This window comes from Apus apus, chromosome 4, assembly GCF_020740795.1.
Source record: "Apus apus isolate bApuApu2 chromosome 4, bApuApu2.pri.cur, whole genome shotgun sequence".
NCBI classification, from domain to species: Eukaryota; Metazoa; Chordata; class Aves; order Apodiformes; family Apodidae; genus Apus; species Apus apus.
Window position 1 is genome coordinate 17787137 of NC_067285.1, and position 16827 is coordinate 17803963.

Here is a 16827-nt window from a genome sequence, read left to right on the forward strand (position 1 = left end):
CTTCATTAGCCATTGTAACAGCAGCTGGCTATCTGAGTGTGTTCTGCTGACTGTAAATTGACATTGGACAGCAGCAGCTTCAGGATTGCTCTCAAAGCATTGAAATGTCTGTTTCAAATATTTGATCACTGTAATGCACCTGTAGAAGCAGACACCATGTGCCAAGTCTAATATCCTGCCATTGCAGGTTTCAATCTTGTGTAGTGCCTTACATGGAGGAGGCTTTAAATGTTCCTGCTTCTCTTACTTGGAAACAATGTGGAAAAACTGAAGTATGTTTGTCAATGTACATTTCATAAAAAATCTGGCTGTGTACTAAGCTCATGAAACTGGTATAAGTAACAGGCTTTTGTTCTGGCCCCATAATTCCCTATGTAGATGCTTTTAAGTTACTATTTTTCATGGTGTTTCTGAAGGCTTATGGGACTTTCAGGATTGCATAGATTTAGGACAAAGCAGCCAACATATTGCAAAACAGCATTCAAATCCCAAAGAAGGAATCCTTCTAAGATTACAACAGCTTTTTCTCCTTAAAATAAACAAACACCCTGTTGTTACTTGCCTGTTCTAGTGTCAAATTCTGAATCCCTAAATGAGTTAAATATGTTTCATCTAGGCACATATGCTGCTTTTGTGTATTAAAAAATAAGATGTGATGCATGTTCTGTTTACCTTAAGCCTGTTGTCTTGGCATAGAAAGGCAATTAAATATACAAAGCTAGATAGGTTTAGCTGTTTGACCTCCCACTCATACAATCCACGGTGCTGGATAAGAGGACACCTGGAGAAGTCTCCATGGACTGCTTGGTGACTGCCAGCAATAATGCTCAGTAGCCTGCGAATAATTTGATTCATTCTTACAATCTGAATGCTTCCCCTAGAAGTGGGAAAGCTTACTGTATTCATTAAACAAGACCACAGAAATAATGTTACCAAGCATAAGGTTGCACTTAGTGTTAATTGAAGAGTATCGGTAAGTAATTCACTAAAGAACTGTTTCTAGCTGAGGGTGTTTTTTCTTGGTTTTGGGTTTTGTGTGTGTTGTGGTTTTTTTCCCTGTTTTCCTTTTCTGAATGACTGATATGAATGGCTGGTTGACTTTATTTTCAGGTAGCAGTGGTGTTAAGGTATGGCTGAATTTGTTGTTAATTCTAGTAACCCTCCTTCCTTTCCCCACTGCATACTGTCACTTCACATATTCTGTAAATGCTCAAGTAACATCACTTCCATAAAAGTAAGGAGTACATAGGCTTATTTGCTTATGTACTGTGATGTAAATTTTTTTACTCTGTGACTCCTTCATGATAGCATGCACACATTTCTTCCACAAAAGTATGATGTTAATGTGATGAGGAATAAATTCTTAGGCTGTCACTCAGTTTTGTAAAGCAACTCAATGTAAAGGATACATGGGGGATGAGGGAAGGAAGGACTACTTGGAATTTTGTCTAAAACTTGCTCTGTTGCAAAATTCCTGTTGATTTTCCTGGCTCTAAGATGGGATGGTTTTATTCCTTTGCTGAACAGACACCTACAGAACCTGTCTTGTCTTGATAGAAATTTTACTGCTGGCTTCAGTTGGACCTGAGCCAAAAGCCGATCACTTAATACGGAACATTTGGGGCAGGGTAGGAAGTAAATCTGTTACCAACACAAAATTAAACTTAGACCTTAACCTTCCTCATAACCTCTAGAGAAATGCTTTGAGGAGAAGCTTGGCTGTTGGAAGATAGTTTCCTTGTGCCAACTAAAAGCTGATTCTAAGGCTTGATTTAGTGATGTGAATGGAATGACTGTGGATGACTTGTAGACTGTATTTATCTTAAACTCACTGTTCTGTGTTGTAGGATGAGTAAACTGTGTAGCTCTAGGTTAGCATAAGACACTGAAATCTTGTTGCACCTCACTCGCTTGAGGAGGCTGGACACTGCTGTCCAGGCCATAGGTGATGGCCTGTAATGTGTAGACTGGGCCAGAGTTTAAAGTGGCACCTGGAGGACAGGTGAAGTAACCACAGTACCTTCTGTTACTACCACTGCAAGAAGCTAGGGAACTTTTCAGAGGGAATGGGTAGAAGCAATGTGCATCTCATCCCTGTGAAGAGAGGAAAGAGATCCTTACAGCTAGCTGGGTGAGAGGGCAGATCCTCTGCTAGTGCTTTTTGTCCAAAGCTGGTGCAGAGTCCATCTAGACTTCTGCCTCAGAGAATGTTGAGCTTACCCTTTATTTGCATTAGGCTCTGTCTTTTTTGAATGTAAATGGATATTTTCCAGCCTCAAGGTGTGGAGCACTTCGTGGGGTGGGGGAGGTGGAGTACCTCATCTGAGCTCAAATAGAAGTGGGGCTGGAGGCTGAGGTAAGGACAATAACAATATAAAGGAAGCGGAGCACATGTTATAAAAGTGGAGGAGAGGTAATGGGAGAGAGATGGAAGAAAAAGCTAGACCGTAAGCTACTATAAGAAATAAAAACCAGAGTGATGCCCAGAAGGTATATAAAAGGCAGACTGGTATAGTAAATGAGGTTGTTTTAATTGCTAATTAAAAACTTGCAAGACATTGTGTTCATAAGAGTTTCTTGCAGGAAAAAAAAAAAAATCATATTTCTGATAGAAAGTCTAAGAGACAGATTAACTTGCAACTGAATCTAGGTTTGGACATTCCTGTACTAGCCAGAACTTGGTAACTGAAAATTCAAACTGGGTCTTTTGTGAGCTGGACCTTAATTGAAAAGATGTGTGCACATCAATGTTCATCCATGAGGCTTTAACCCTCCTGCATATATGTCATGGCTACCCTCAGCTCACTTGGAGAGGACTGAACAGTTTCATGTTTTCCTTCCTGAGGTGGAAATACTTACTCATAAAGCAAAAGATATGTCTCAAGTCTGTGCTTCTCTACTTGAAAGCAGCAGCAAGTAGATACAACATTTCTTTCTGTTTATACCATCTGATACTTGAGTAAAGCTAAAATTGTTTTACATTATGCCTATTATTTAAAAACAAAAAACCCTGAACTTGAACAGACAGTACTGTTTTCCAGCACTTTTTATAGGTGTACAACAAGAGATGGGCTTTCATTCTCCTTAAAATAGCATCTGCACACAGTAACAACAGACCTTTTGAGTATTCTTGAAATCAGCTGGGTTTCAGGAGTTTGTTCTTAAGGTGTAACTTGTCATGGGGAAGTGTTCACTACTTCTTTGCTGTGTTGCATGTGCTTGTAAATATGGTTAAAGTCCTGATTCCCTCCTTTTGGTGTTCCTGAAGAGTGCCTTGAAGACTAAAGACGTTTTGTTCCCTCCCCTTTCCTGGCATTTAAAAAACAGTCTAAAAGAAAGAAGAATTTTTGCAGTCTGGCCAGAAAGCAGAAAAATTGTGTTATAAAAAAACCCTACATATGGTTTCCCTTTAACTGTCATAAATTTTCCCTTCAGGGTCCTGTGTACTACTTTGTTCTGTAGTTCTTCCTCTCACAGTGCAACTTCTAGAGAGGCCCTGTGCTAAATATAGTTACAGGAGCACAGAATGGGATAAGTTGACCATTATGCTGTCTGTCCTCATATTAGAGATTGTGAAGAGCTGGAAAATATCTGCAAATGCATTTGTAAAAAGTAGGTAAAATGTCCAGTTAAAATGTGCTACTACTCGCAGCTCCTGGTTTTGTTTTACATTTTTGCACATAAGCTTCAGTTCCTGCAAGAAGTGGTTTGAACAATTGAAAGATGAGGACAAGTAGAGTATGGTAGATCAGGTGATGGCACCAGAAAAATGTTTGCCTACGCATATTTTATTTATGATGTTTACAGGCACATCTGATTTGTGATAAAGTTTTGCTGCTCGATTCTCTGTGGGCAAACAAAATAATAGAGAAAAGGCAGTTCTATGTGCGGGGAAAGGGTCTGGGAATTGTGACCCTAGCTCTGTCACGATTTCTTGTTCAAGACTGGATTGCCATATTCCTCGCAACTGTGCCCTTATTTATTTTTAGAAACAAGAACAGTGGTTGCTTGCTTGGCTGTTTGGAGCCTTGGAAGTCTGGTGGCTGCAGAGCTCACAGATCTCTGAATGAAGGCGGATTGCTGTGGAATTCCAGTGCCAGTCTTGCTCCTTCTGAAATGAATACCAGACTGCTGCAACAACGCAGGGAAATAGTTTTTCAGTCTACTATGAATATCGTACATCAAAGAGAGCAGTAATAGAGCTTTTCTGCTTACAGTATGTCAGCTGTTAAATATAGCACAGAGCTATAAAAAGCAGAGCAAATTCTAGTATGTCTTTTGTGTCTGAAAGGCTGGACTTAATGAAAACTTCTCTGCTTTAGTGATTGAAAAAGAACCTTTGATTAGTTTCTTTTGTGCTGTCCTTAAAATATTGTTGGGCTTATTCAAGAATTTGTAGAAACAATTTTGTCTTTTTTTTACACTGAGGTCAGAAGTGTTTTACTCTTGGTTTTGTATTGCTTTTTTGTGTCTTCCAAGGGTTCTCACTGATGTTTATTTATAGAAGTATAACATGGATGAGACAAAACCAGCTCATGGCTGGGTATTTGGCTTATTGGAGAACAGAGTTTTTGACAGTAGGAGCCATAATTCTGCTAATGACTTGTCTTTGTGTAGCAGTCTTCTGGTTCATAGCACGTTTGTGCATGCTGTGTTAGATCATATTTGGTCATGATGCATCTAGCTTATACAGTAAGATGAAGAAGTTGAGTCTGTACAGAACATAACCTAGAGAAAGATCATGGTTAGTATAGACTCTTAGGCTGTTTTGGCTAGCTATATCCAATGTTATTTGAGTTTTAACAAAATAAATAAAACCTCTGACAATTGATGACTTAGTGGGCTCCATACAATGTCCATTGTGAGAGTGTGTCAAGCATTTATTTTGTTAATACCTTGTATATATATGTCTTAATTGCAGCTTTCCCTCTCAGTCTAATAGCAAGAAATTGCTGAAATTCAAGGTATTTGCAGAGTAGCCTTAAGATTTTTGTAATGTTTCTTTAAAAACCTTTTTTCCCAATCTGTGTTTATTCTTTTTATTTGCTGGCTAAACGGTTCAAATCTTTTATGCTGTGTTTCTGTAATTGTAATTTGTGTAGTCATGTGGTAGGCAAGAAAACAAATATGAAGGGCATGTGAAAGTTACAGGAGTAAATACTGAAACAAGAAGAAATTATGTGCACCTGTCTCTGTACTGTGAATAATAGGATATATTTTGAGGTCTTAAACTGCTGGTTTGGGGTGTTTTGTCTTTTTTTTTTTTCTTTTTTTTTTTTTTTTCCTATGGTTCCAGGATTTGAGGACTAGCAAGTATGACAAAAGGCCAGAACCAATGAGTAGAATCATTTTCAGTTAAGGCAAGTCAGAGCTATGTACAAGTATAGAAAAACTTAAGAGACTTAAATAGCTCAAAAGAATGTAACCTGTTAACCATGCTTATTTCACAGAAATGTCTTTCCCTTTTACAGTGACTTAATGCAGCTTCTAGAATTAAAAATAGGAAGTAGTTACATCTTATCCAGTACCTGTTATAAAAATATCCTGCAATATGCAAGTGTTTGAGAACCAGATCTGTGCTGCATAACTCCCTTTTGTCTGTTGCTTTTTCTGCTGGAAAGTGGAGTTAGGCGAGACCTACTTTGCAGGTGTGAGGATGGAAACGAACAGTTGGATGGGCAACTTCTCCCTAATACAAGTCTAAGCTTAGTGTCATTTGGAAGGAGACTTTCTACAGATTGTTACAGTATCCTATTTTGAGAAAGGGATGTAATTTCTAATTCTAGTAAACAGAATGCTATGGCAAGTATACACGTCTGTTTAAGTACAGTCATGGGTGACCTGTGAGATCCCAGAGGGAATGTCCTATTTAAGCTTTTATAATTTTCTGCCTTCTGTTACAATTATATTTATATGAATAGTTTTCTGTGGGCAAAGGCCTGACAATATTTTTATATATATTTTTTTCACTAAACAGTGCTTATTTTTCATTAGGGGTTTACAGTGCTCATTGTAATTTAAAGAAATAGCTCTCTCAGATTACTGGTGACATATACATAGATATATACTAAAAAAATTGCGGATCTTAAGCATAATCCACTGCACTTTTAATGCATATTAACATGTATATGTACTTTGTAAGGCTTTATCTTTTTCTTTAACTGAAGTTTCTTCATCTTAATTCTTGTATTAAAAAATGCATTAAATTGCTAGGAAATGTAGTTGGATGATGAGTTAAAGCATTTTGCATCCTGAAGAGCGCTGCTGTGCAAGTAAGTGTCAGATACTGCCCAAAAGCTGCAGAATGCAGCTCCTCTTGAGATGGGGATGAGGGGGAAGAAATGTATTGCTTCAGAATACTGAGGGGGGAAAAATGTTTCCTCCTTTCAGAGCAGGGAATATCTCAAAGGCTAAGGAACTAAATGACATTACTGTGCAGCACATCATTGTTTTGGGAGGTACTTGTTGTCAGGCAGACAGGAAACTTTATTTCAGACCTCATGCTTAGACAGATCTTTGTACTGTTTAAATAGGATAATGTGTTACTATTAAAGTGATCGAAGTACTTCAGTGGAGCCTATTGTCCTTCTCAGTGTTGTATTATACTAAGAAATGTTTGTTTATTAATTTCTTGTTGTTCTTTTCCAGATTGCTGATCTACAACTTCATAAACTGGATGAGTTGGACTGTTTGATCCAGGGCCTCCTTTATGTTGATTCTGTTGGTTTCAATGGCCAGCCAGAGTGCTATTACTTTGAAAGCCCTACAGATCCTGAACAGTGCCAGAAAAAGCCTTACTGCCTTGATAATCCATATCCTATGCTGCTTGTTAACATAGGCTCAGGGGTCAGCATCCTAGCTGTGTATTCTAAGGACAACTATAAGAGAGTCACAGGATCCAGGTAAACTTAATTCTATGTTCTTTTAATTCTGTGATTCTTCTTAATAATTTAACAGAAGCAGAATGTGACTAATAAGTGCAGCACCAAATTGTGCTTGTCTTCCTATTTATTTTAGAAGCTCACCAGTAACAAGGCTGGAAATATGCTGGGATTCCTTCAGAGAGGCAATCTACATCAGGGAAATAATTGATCCTTTCAACTTTAGAGCTATTGGTTGTTTTTCAAGCATAGCCCTTTTGATATTTGTAGATGTGCTTCTGATCCTTTCCACTACAAAAGGAAAACATGATTGCGAAGGGTTGTTGACTTGTTACAGATGATAAAATCAGTGCTGTCTTGTGGCTGATGTGCAGAGCTTCCTACTGTTTAGATACTGAATGTATTGCAGTGCTACTAGATGTGTTCTGAAAAACTTGCCTAATAGTCCAAAAGACTGACTAAATGATGTTCCTATCTGAACTCCTGGGCTTTTTTGTCAAGAGCAAGTGTGGTTTCTCACTGATCCTCTGGTTTTCAGTGGCTCCAGTTGGTGTGACTGCAATCAGTACAAATAAGCTAACTTTCTCAAGGGTTGAAAAAGAACGAGGAAGTTCTGTATATAGTCAGTAAATATTGTACTTGAGCATGTGCAAGTGACTGCTCCTTGCTCAGAGTTCTTTGCAGGATTGAAACATTCCAGGCTGATGCTAGCCTCCCTTTAAACTCAAACCAACCAGATGACTTCCTGCCACTGGCTAGGGGACAAGATCTGTCTTGGCTGCCCGCCCCTGCATAGATATTTAGCTTTGATTGCCGTTTATTCTTTCATCACTGATTTAAGTGATCTGCTGGCTAATTATTCTTGCACAAGGAAAACTTGCTAGAGTGCTACAAATAGCAATCTGCCATCTGCAGAGTTGGAGTGGACCTTATTGTCACCTAACCCTTTATTTAGCGTCATTTCTCCTGTTTAAATACTACGAGTAGTTCAGTTAAAACTACACTGGGTGACACCTGTGTTATATAGAAACTCAATTTGGGGTCTTTGTCTTCTCTGAGGGAGGAGTTGGTAGCTATGTGTAGACCATGTTGCAAACAGAAGATTGAAGAGCTGTGGTAAAGGCTGGTTCAAGCTGCTGGTCTGAAGGAGCTGTGCTTTTCTAGTCTTGGAGGAGGAACATTCCTGGGCCTGTGTTGTCTGCTGACTGGCTGTGAGACGTTTGAAGAAGCACTAGAAATGGCTGCAAAAGGAGACAGCACCAATGTGGATAAGCTGGTGAAAGATATTTATGGAGGAGACTATGAGCGGTTTGGCCTTCAAGGGTCTGCTGTAGCCTCAAGGTATGTGTTAATCGAGCTGTTTTTAAGGAGTTCCTTGGGAAACTTGTTGTGCATGCTGAACAGAGTGCGTAATCCCTGGACTATGCACTATATCCATGTGGAAGTGTCAACCTGTATCATGTGGTTTGTCCTTAGATCTCTCACCTACTTCTTGCTCTTTTTTTTTTTTTTTTTCAAGCAGGTATAAGCAATGATTGATGCAGTTTATTCCATTTGAATTACAGTTATTTTAGAAGAAGTGACTTTGCTCATTTTCTGCCTTGCCAGTGAGATCCCTTTTCACATTTCAAATCTGTCCCAAATCAATGGATATCAAATCCAAGCAAAGCTTATTAAATGATAACATTTCTAAGGGCTTTCAGCACTCCTAAATAATATATTAAAAGGAATAATCTTTCTCACACAGCTTTGGTCATATGATGAGTAAAGAAAAGAGAGATTCCATCAGTAAAGAGGACTTGGCCAGAGCTACTTTGGTCACCATCACCAACAACATAGGTTCTATTGCTCGCATGTGTGCATTGAATGAGGTAAGATAGCATATTTACTATGAGCTTAAAATCTGTATAAACAACATAATTACATAATTATCAGAAGACTAAAATGCAAATTTCAGGTATAGGAGGTGTGTAACTGGCCTTGATAAATACACATTTAATGTGGTGTCCTAACTTTTGTGATTTGTGTTATGTGCATACTTCAGTACAAGGTGTAAGGTACTTTAAAGGTAGGGGAGAAAAGTTGACTCTAAAGATCTCCTTGCTGCTTAGAGCTGTTCAGTTGCTCTCAAGCTGTAATATATAGATATTAATACCTTTGTAATCCAAATTAATGCTCTCATTACCTTGTAGTTAAGAGATCTTTCTATACCATGACATATTTTCTTTAAATAGTATTTTGCTTGGCTTGTTTCCATAGCATAATGAGTTCAAATGGGTATTGTTAAATATTTTGATAGATACAAGATCCATTGTATTGTGTCAGAGATAAGAAAAATACAGTTCTATTATCCCACCTTAAACTTCTGTCAGATGCATGTTGCTTTCTTTTCTGTAGGCATGATGTCTATGAATGGATTGTTCCATTCATACACCTTTCCTGCTTCCAGCTGTTTAAAAAACCAAAACAAAACACAATCATAAACCCAAACATTTAGGCATTTGTTTTGAGCTGCAAATTGCATCCCTTACTGTTACATAGTAACTAATCTCTTTTATCTGCTCTCAATGAATTTATTGAATATTTTTTTAATACATAGATATTTTTAGCTCCACAGCATCCTATGGTTAGAAGTGTTTTATTTCTTTAGTCAACAACACACCCACACAGCCCAAAAACCTTTAACACATCTCCCTCTTGGTCTTTCCAAGACAGGAGGTGCTGATTCTTAGTCTCTTCTCCCACAGAAGACACTCTGTCTCTTGTCCACTGTTTCATTTTCTTTTTAATCTTTTTAGGGTTTTAATTTTGAGATTGAACGATCAGGTTTTCAGGCAGTATTAAAGGTGTGGTTGCACAATTAATTTATGTGATGGCATATTGATACATTTTGTGTTCTCACTTCCTTTAATAACAGTTTTTAATATTTTATTTTTGTGAGCATGGAGCTCATCTTTTTAAGAAACCATCCGTAGTCTCTCCACACTCTTTATTGAGTGGTGGTGGGTAATTTGGAGCCCATCATTGTGTCTGAATACTGAAGTCTCTGCCTCTTCCCCCTTCCATTTGTCATTTTACTTTTTTAATGTAAACTTCATTTTGTCCCTCAGTACTGGGTATAAGTCTCTTCAGCATTGCTATGCTGTACATTTTTCACTCTGACTCTCCTGAATAACTTTCTATGCCAATAAATGTTATGTTTGTTACCAATATCCCTCTCTAGAGCACTTTAAAAATGTTGAACAGCACAAGTCTTAATGTACCTCCCATCAAAGGCCACTGATAACTTCACTTCATCATGAAAAGTGGTTACAGACATTATTTTTTTGGCAATTTGACTCTTCCAGTCAGGGTGATTCTCTTTCAGTGTTCTCTTTGCTTTCAGCTTCTTTACAGTGTTGCCTTGTGGCATGGAGTTCAAGCAGCATTGTACAGGGCTATCAAAGCATGGAGAGTTGCAGCAGGGAGCCACATGTGATGCATTCAGAGGAGGAAGTAGGCTACTAATTAAGCTAATGCTTCAGAGTTGTTGTGAAGAAGTTCCTAATATCTTTGTTTTGTGGGCAGGTGTGCTTAAAAACTGGACATGATCCATAGTATTTTGTGGAGGAACATGGATTGATGTGTTAAGTATTATTCATTTCACAGAAAATGTCAAAGTAGAATTTCTCCAAAACTTGATCTAAATTATTTTGTTGCTTTAGAGGATGAAAACTTAATTTGGTAGCTTTACATATTATTAAAAAAAAAAAAATTCAGCTGTGATGTATCATTGAAAGTAAGCACATTTCCAGATAGCTTGCTTTTGGAAAAGAAAAAGTCGTGGTATCATTCTGCTAAATAATCTAGACACATAAATTGCCTTTGGGAGATAGAGCTCTGAATCCCACCAAGCTTGATGAATGAAATGCCTAAGTAAGAGCTTAAAAAGCAGTTGGTTATGATATACTCTTTTCTGCAGTTTGTATGTATTAGATTATGGTTATGGTGAAGCTCACTTCTCAGTTCTCTGACCAAATCAATTTCTGCCTTGAAGCATGAATTGTGATAAGGTCTTTTTTAATTATTGCATCTTTAATATTGTGTTGAAAATTACTTGCATATGTGAAGGAAAAAAAATAAGGCTGGGGAATAAGTTCAATACTCTGTCTGCAGAACTTCAAAGCAAAGTTTACTTGCATAAATTTGGCAGCGGGGCAGAAAAATTCCATAGTCTGGAACCACTTGGCTACACATCATTTGAAACAATTCTGTCCTAGGCAAAGCAGAACTGTATAGAGGAAACCAATCTCCCTGGTTTATACTTACTAGCAGAACATCTAAGTTTCATCTGAATGAGGCTTCATGCAAAAAATACGCAAACTTTTAAAATGGCATCTTCAATATAGATCCCCTTTTTCAATGATACTGGCAAATATGTGTGTGTATATATACTGTATTGAAGCTGTACTGTAGCTTTTTTTCACAGAGTAGTTGAACAATTTAGTAAGACCCCACAGAATGAAAGAGTGCATGTTTTTTCCCAGGATATTGCAATTTGGTTAGCTTAAGCATTTCATCATCATTCTTTCATTAGTTTAAGGTTTCTGTCTTTCAGCTTTGGATCTTTCAGCAGTGAACAATTTCATAGTAAATTGGCAAGAATCCCTTAAGAGATAAAAGTAGTATGTATTTCTTTTGTGACTCCTGAAAAATGTTGAAGCTGTTTTGAGTTCATTTCAAAAACCTGAGAAACTTTACATCTTTAGCCCTGTCAAGTCAAAGAATGCTGGAAAATAAAATTGATATGAAGATTGCATGCTGATATACACTCTGCTGTTCTAGTAGATGAAGCTAGTATTTTTAGATTTCAAATTTCCAGAGATTTTTTTGTGCTATTAGGTACTGCTTGCTTGACTTTCTGGTAACAGTAGCTTTGTGCATATATTCAGAAAAAAAATATTCATTAAAATAAATTTCAAATGTAGGTTCCAATCAATTTGATGGTATTGCATTACAGGAAATTAGTTGCATGTTTGTCCTTCCTTTGTCAGAGACAAAACTGCCTTGTCAGAGAATGCAAAGTGCTCTTGGCCATAGCAGCCTTTTGAAATCTGAGAAGTTCTTTTCAGCCATAAAAGTTTCTAGGATTGAGTATGAACACATGCTGATGTGATTGCAGCATCCTAGGGGGTAGTTTATTTAAATAATTCAGGTTTATACTAAAGTTTGTGTTGATGACAATCAGACATGTAACTTGGTCATTGGAGACTGGGTAAATTAATTGTTGCATCTGGGTATCAGCACTTTCCAGTACTGAGCACTGAAGTGAGGATGTTCTCTGTGGTGTGTCACATGCACAGTACTGGACGTGACAAAACTGGTCTGTAGCCAAGTGATTGCTGCAGAACCAAGTGTTGGGCTTTATAAAGTTGTGTGAATGTAAAGTAATACTTGGTAATTCTAGCCTCTATGCAGATTTTTGCTGGTAGTTTTCAGCAGAGGACTCCTGAAGATGCATATCTAGGGCTCATTCAAGACTCCTGTAAAAGCATATGTCTCCATGATTTCGCCTCCTACGGAATCTTCTAGACCAATTCGAGTGTATGGTGAACATCATATGATACATCAATTCAAACTGCGAGTGCGTTTTTGTTTATAACAGACAAATCTGGGCTTGGCAAGATAGTTATGGGCACTGATCAAGCACCAGAACTGTTGCTTACATGTATGGATGTGCATACAAGTGGGATAGTGTGTGGCTTTCTTTCTGACAGCGTAGGGGTCATTGTTCAAAAACCTTGAGCCTTCTGTATGACAACTAACTTCAAGTGAGCTTTGAAACAGGAATGCAATACATGTCAAGTATGTTGTTGGCCATGTTTTCCTTGCTTTCTGAAAATGAAACTGCAGCCCAGATGATAGACAACGAAAGGTTCTTTTCCCCATCTAATATAATCCTTCTCAGATACACTTCAGAGGTTCTCCATCTGGAGTTAATAAACATAGTGATCTTAGGGGGCAAAGATGTTTTCAAGGCGGCTGTGCCGTAAACAATTGAAAAAATCCTCACCAAACAACAAAACCAAACTAACAAAACACTCATAATCCTGCTCATGTTGAGAAGGTTCTGGGTTTTTAAACAAATATTCACCATCTGTGGTATCAGCCTCTTGCTTTTTTGGAGTAAAACTTTTTTCATCTTGCAACACCTCTACTTAGCAGTCGGTAACTGCAATTACTTGTTTGACTTTTCAGTCTAGAAAATTTAAATATAAACCAGAACTCCCATTTAACTTTATAGTGGTGACAGAAGTACATGTTAGATGAGCCAAATAATGTAGCTGAATATAATTTTTGCTGGTCTGCTTTTCCATTTTACAGAACATTGACAAGGTTGTATTTGTTGGCAACTTTCTCAGAATTAATATGATTTCTATGAAGGTGCTAGCATATGCTATGGATTATTGGTCCAAGGGACAACTGAAAGCTCTGTTTTTGGAACATGAGGTAAGAAAATGTATAAGGAAATACAAACTTCTGTTTGTAAGTACAAAAAACTTTGTCATTCTTGACTTGGTGAAGTTAAAAAGGAGAATTTCAGTGCCATTGCTTTGAAGTGAATGCAGAATCTAAGTTTTGCATAAATATAATTTGATTCCAAATTATTTTGGAAATACCTCTTGTTAATTCCCTGGCTTGATTACTAATCTTGTATTTGTTACTAGATGTTGCACGTATCTTATTTTTTATTTTGACCCCAGTACCAACAATGTTCACTTGAGTCAGCTGGTATATGAACCTCAACTAGAATTTTATAAGGATAATGTTGAGGTGACTGTCAGATGGATGTGTTCGTAATGGAAACTGCCCTGCCTCAATACAGCGTCATTATAGTGGTTTTGTAATTTCTTTTTTGACAGTTTTGGAGAATTGTGTAAGAGTTCTTTTAATAGGCCCTTTCTTGGACCTAAAAAAGGTCATATTGAATTAAAATTCAGATACAGCACAGCTGATCTCATAAGAAGAGTCTTTTAATTGCCTTAAAAGAACTGAAGACTATGTGCCCATGCTTATGTCTCATTTTGAAATTTGATTTGTTTGCTTTTGGTTTTGCCTTGTTCAAAGGGTTATTTTGGAGCTGTTGGAGCTCTTCTAGAATTGCTTAAAATGACAGATGATCAGTGATGAAGCTGTCTGAAGAGATTCCTACTGCAGATGCTGCTGGATAAGATTGAAAGACACTACAAGGATGGAAATGAAGCCATTATGGTAGTTCTACCTGCTGGATTTGTAAATAATTTAAAATCCTTTTAGCTGATCTTAACTTCTGGGTTTTGAGCTTATACTTCAGAATTCATACTGGGAATAACAAGATTTTTTTGTTTCTGTACACTGTATTTTTTAGGGGAAAAATGTGCAAAGTGGCCAAACATACAGATTTTATGGATTTATTTTAAAAAGTGGATACTGTTTAATATAGGACCTGTGATATGAAGCATCTGCTTTTCTTCTGGGGTTTACTGATTAGTGTGGTAATTTTAACTTCATTTAGTAATCACTCTAGGAGATATTTTTTATCTTATTTTCATGACGTTTCATGATTTGTTCTTGGTTTCAAATGAAACTACAAAGCTGATGCATTTTGATGTGAAAACTAGTAATTGATTTTTTTGCCTTTCCTTTCCTCATTAGATGAGACACTTCGATTTAACATTTCCCTGCCCCCCTGAAAAAAAAAATATATAAATTACAAGCTTTCTGTGGCTGCACGAGTTTCTTGACAAGACTGAGAAAACTTGGTAGGTGCAGGGAGTTTAAGATTGTAGTTTTTCAGTTGTCATGACTGGCAAAAGGCACAGACTACTAACTGGTTTTGCAGGACTAATTCTCCGCTATATTTAAACATTTTAAACAAGATCCAAACTAAAATTTAATTATTGGCTTGACAGTAAAATAAAATCATGTTTCTGTTGAAATCTTTGATCTACTTGAAAAGTTCTGTAGTACAGATGTTATTGATACGGTACGTATTTGGCTTTAGCTGACAAGGAGAGAAGATTGTTTTCATTTATTTAAAGACTTTTCTGTAGTCTGCAATTTTTTAACTTTAACTTAATTGAAAACAACGAATGAATGCATTATTCAAAGCCCAGTTTCTAAAATTAGAAAAATAATGAATAATTTATTTTTTGTTTCAAGCTAATGTTAACTTTCCCTCCAGGACACTAAGGTTTGAATGTTCATTCCAATACATTATTTTCTACCATTTTTTGTTTTGTGAACCTCTCCAGGTTCTTTTTTATCTTTGTAATTGAAACCCATTTGAAGTGTGTACTTAGGTTGCTGTCTAGCATGTATAAACTTGCTTTTCTTAGACACCATGAAGGCTCACAAATCAGAGGCAGAAAACCAGTCCATAAATTATTTTGTCTTGCAAAACTGTGTGATGTCATGTAATGTAAAGGACTTATCAGAGGGACATAAATGTTCAGGAAATTCAGACACAGGTATTTTTGGAAGGGGGCTTATTTCACTTTTTTAATAGTCATCAATTTCCGTATCTCACAGATGTTGAAATAAATTAACAGAAGTGTCAACTTGTCTGATGGAAATAAAGACCACTGCTGTTTTGACGGTTTTAACGTGTACGTGGAATTCATTTCTTGAAATCAGTGTTGTGAAGTACATAACACTATTTTGTGATGCACGTGACTAGTTATAATTCTTTGGTTCTTGGTGGTTTTTTGATCTTCCTTACATTGCCTTGGTCTTGGAAGCTTTTTGCCTGCTTGAAGTTGATTTTTTCAAAGAGTAAACTACAGCACGAGACAATTAGCTTGTTATAATGTCATGTAATGTTGAGCTGGAGGTAAGTGGGTATAGTTCTGCTCAGTGGCTCTATTTTTTTCGTGAAAAAAATGAAACTTTCATTAAGCTTGTTTGCTAAATTTTGCCTGCAACAAGAAATTGGTTCGTATGTAGTTTTTTTTCATGAAGACTTCAGAGTAACAGGTATTTGCACTTCTTATGATAAACAGTAGAGGGAAGCATAACATCATACATGTAAATGTGCTTTGCTAAAGCAGTGGTGCTTGGGACAATTTGTGAGGTCGGTTTGCTTTGTTTCAGAGAAGGATTGCATCTTTTTCTCTGTTCCAGTACTGAAGGGAATTTATTGGAATATCTCTGTTCTTGCATTCTTAGCATTTATAGCTATGTGAAGGAAGAATATAATGTTAAGTAAATATGAAATGGCACTTCTTTAAAAATTAAAATCCTGTAATCCTCAAAAAAAGAAAAAAAATAATTGAAACCCCAGCAAGTCATTCAGGAAGATACATATGGACTATGCAAGGTGCACAAGTTCAGGCTGTATGGTTGAATGGGGAAAGAACAGTTCTGGTAGCCCTAATGTTAGCTATAAGATTCTAGGGACTGCCAGGTAAGTTGATCACAGCAGTTCTAAGAGAAGCACAAAACAATACTTTAACTTCAGAATATAGATTTGAAATTTAAAATGCTCAATAGGTCAGTTGATGTAGTTAAAAGACAGGAAAAATTACTCTGAAGTGTATACTGAACAAATTAGTACATTTGGTTGAGAAAAATAATTAGCAAAGTAAATTTGTAGGTTATAGAGTGATGAGAAGTCACTAGGTAGGAGAAATTACAGGAGTCTCTCCTTCCCTGCCAGTGTACCATCATATGAATCTGTTACTACTGTAATATGCTTCTTTACTTTTAGGCTTTGCCCAACTTTTGTTTTCCTCTGATGTACCTCCTTCATAATTGAGGTCATGGACAAATGACAGTGATTTAATTTCTAGCAGTGTTTCAGTAGGGAAGCATTTGGGGCTGTCCTAAGAGCATCACTGTTGTCTTGAATTTTTCTGATTGCTTTTTGTACCCAGTTGCTGTCTACAGTAATCTGATGGGAAGGTTCTTTGCCCCACTTCATCACCCA

At 37.0% G+C, this 16827-nt stretch overlaps 1 protein-coding gene across 6 annotated transcripts in view; it reads left to right on the forward strand.

Annotated features, from left to right (window-relative positions):
• PANK1 (pantothenate kinase 1) overlaps positions 1-15501 on the forward strand; it is a 33428-nt gene extending 17927 nt beyond the window's left edge. For all 6 annotated transcript variants that reach the window (XM_051617272.1, XM_051617274.1, XM_051617275.1 and 3 more), the window contains 5 exons: positions 6649-6902; positions 8046-8222; positions 8629-8752; positions 13245-13370; positions 13989-15501. In XM_051617272.1, coding sequence (XP_051473232.1) covers positions 6649-6902; positions 8046-8222; positions 8629-8752; positions 13245-13370; positions 13989-14048 — 741 coding nt within the window. In that variant the 3' untranslated portion in view covers positions 14049-15501. The remainder of the gene's footprint in view (positions 1-6648; positions 6903-8045; positions 8223-8628; positions 8753-13244; positions 13371-13988) is intronic.
• Positions 15502-16827: the final 1326 nt, after the last annotated feature.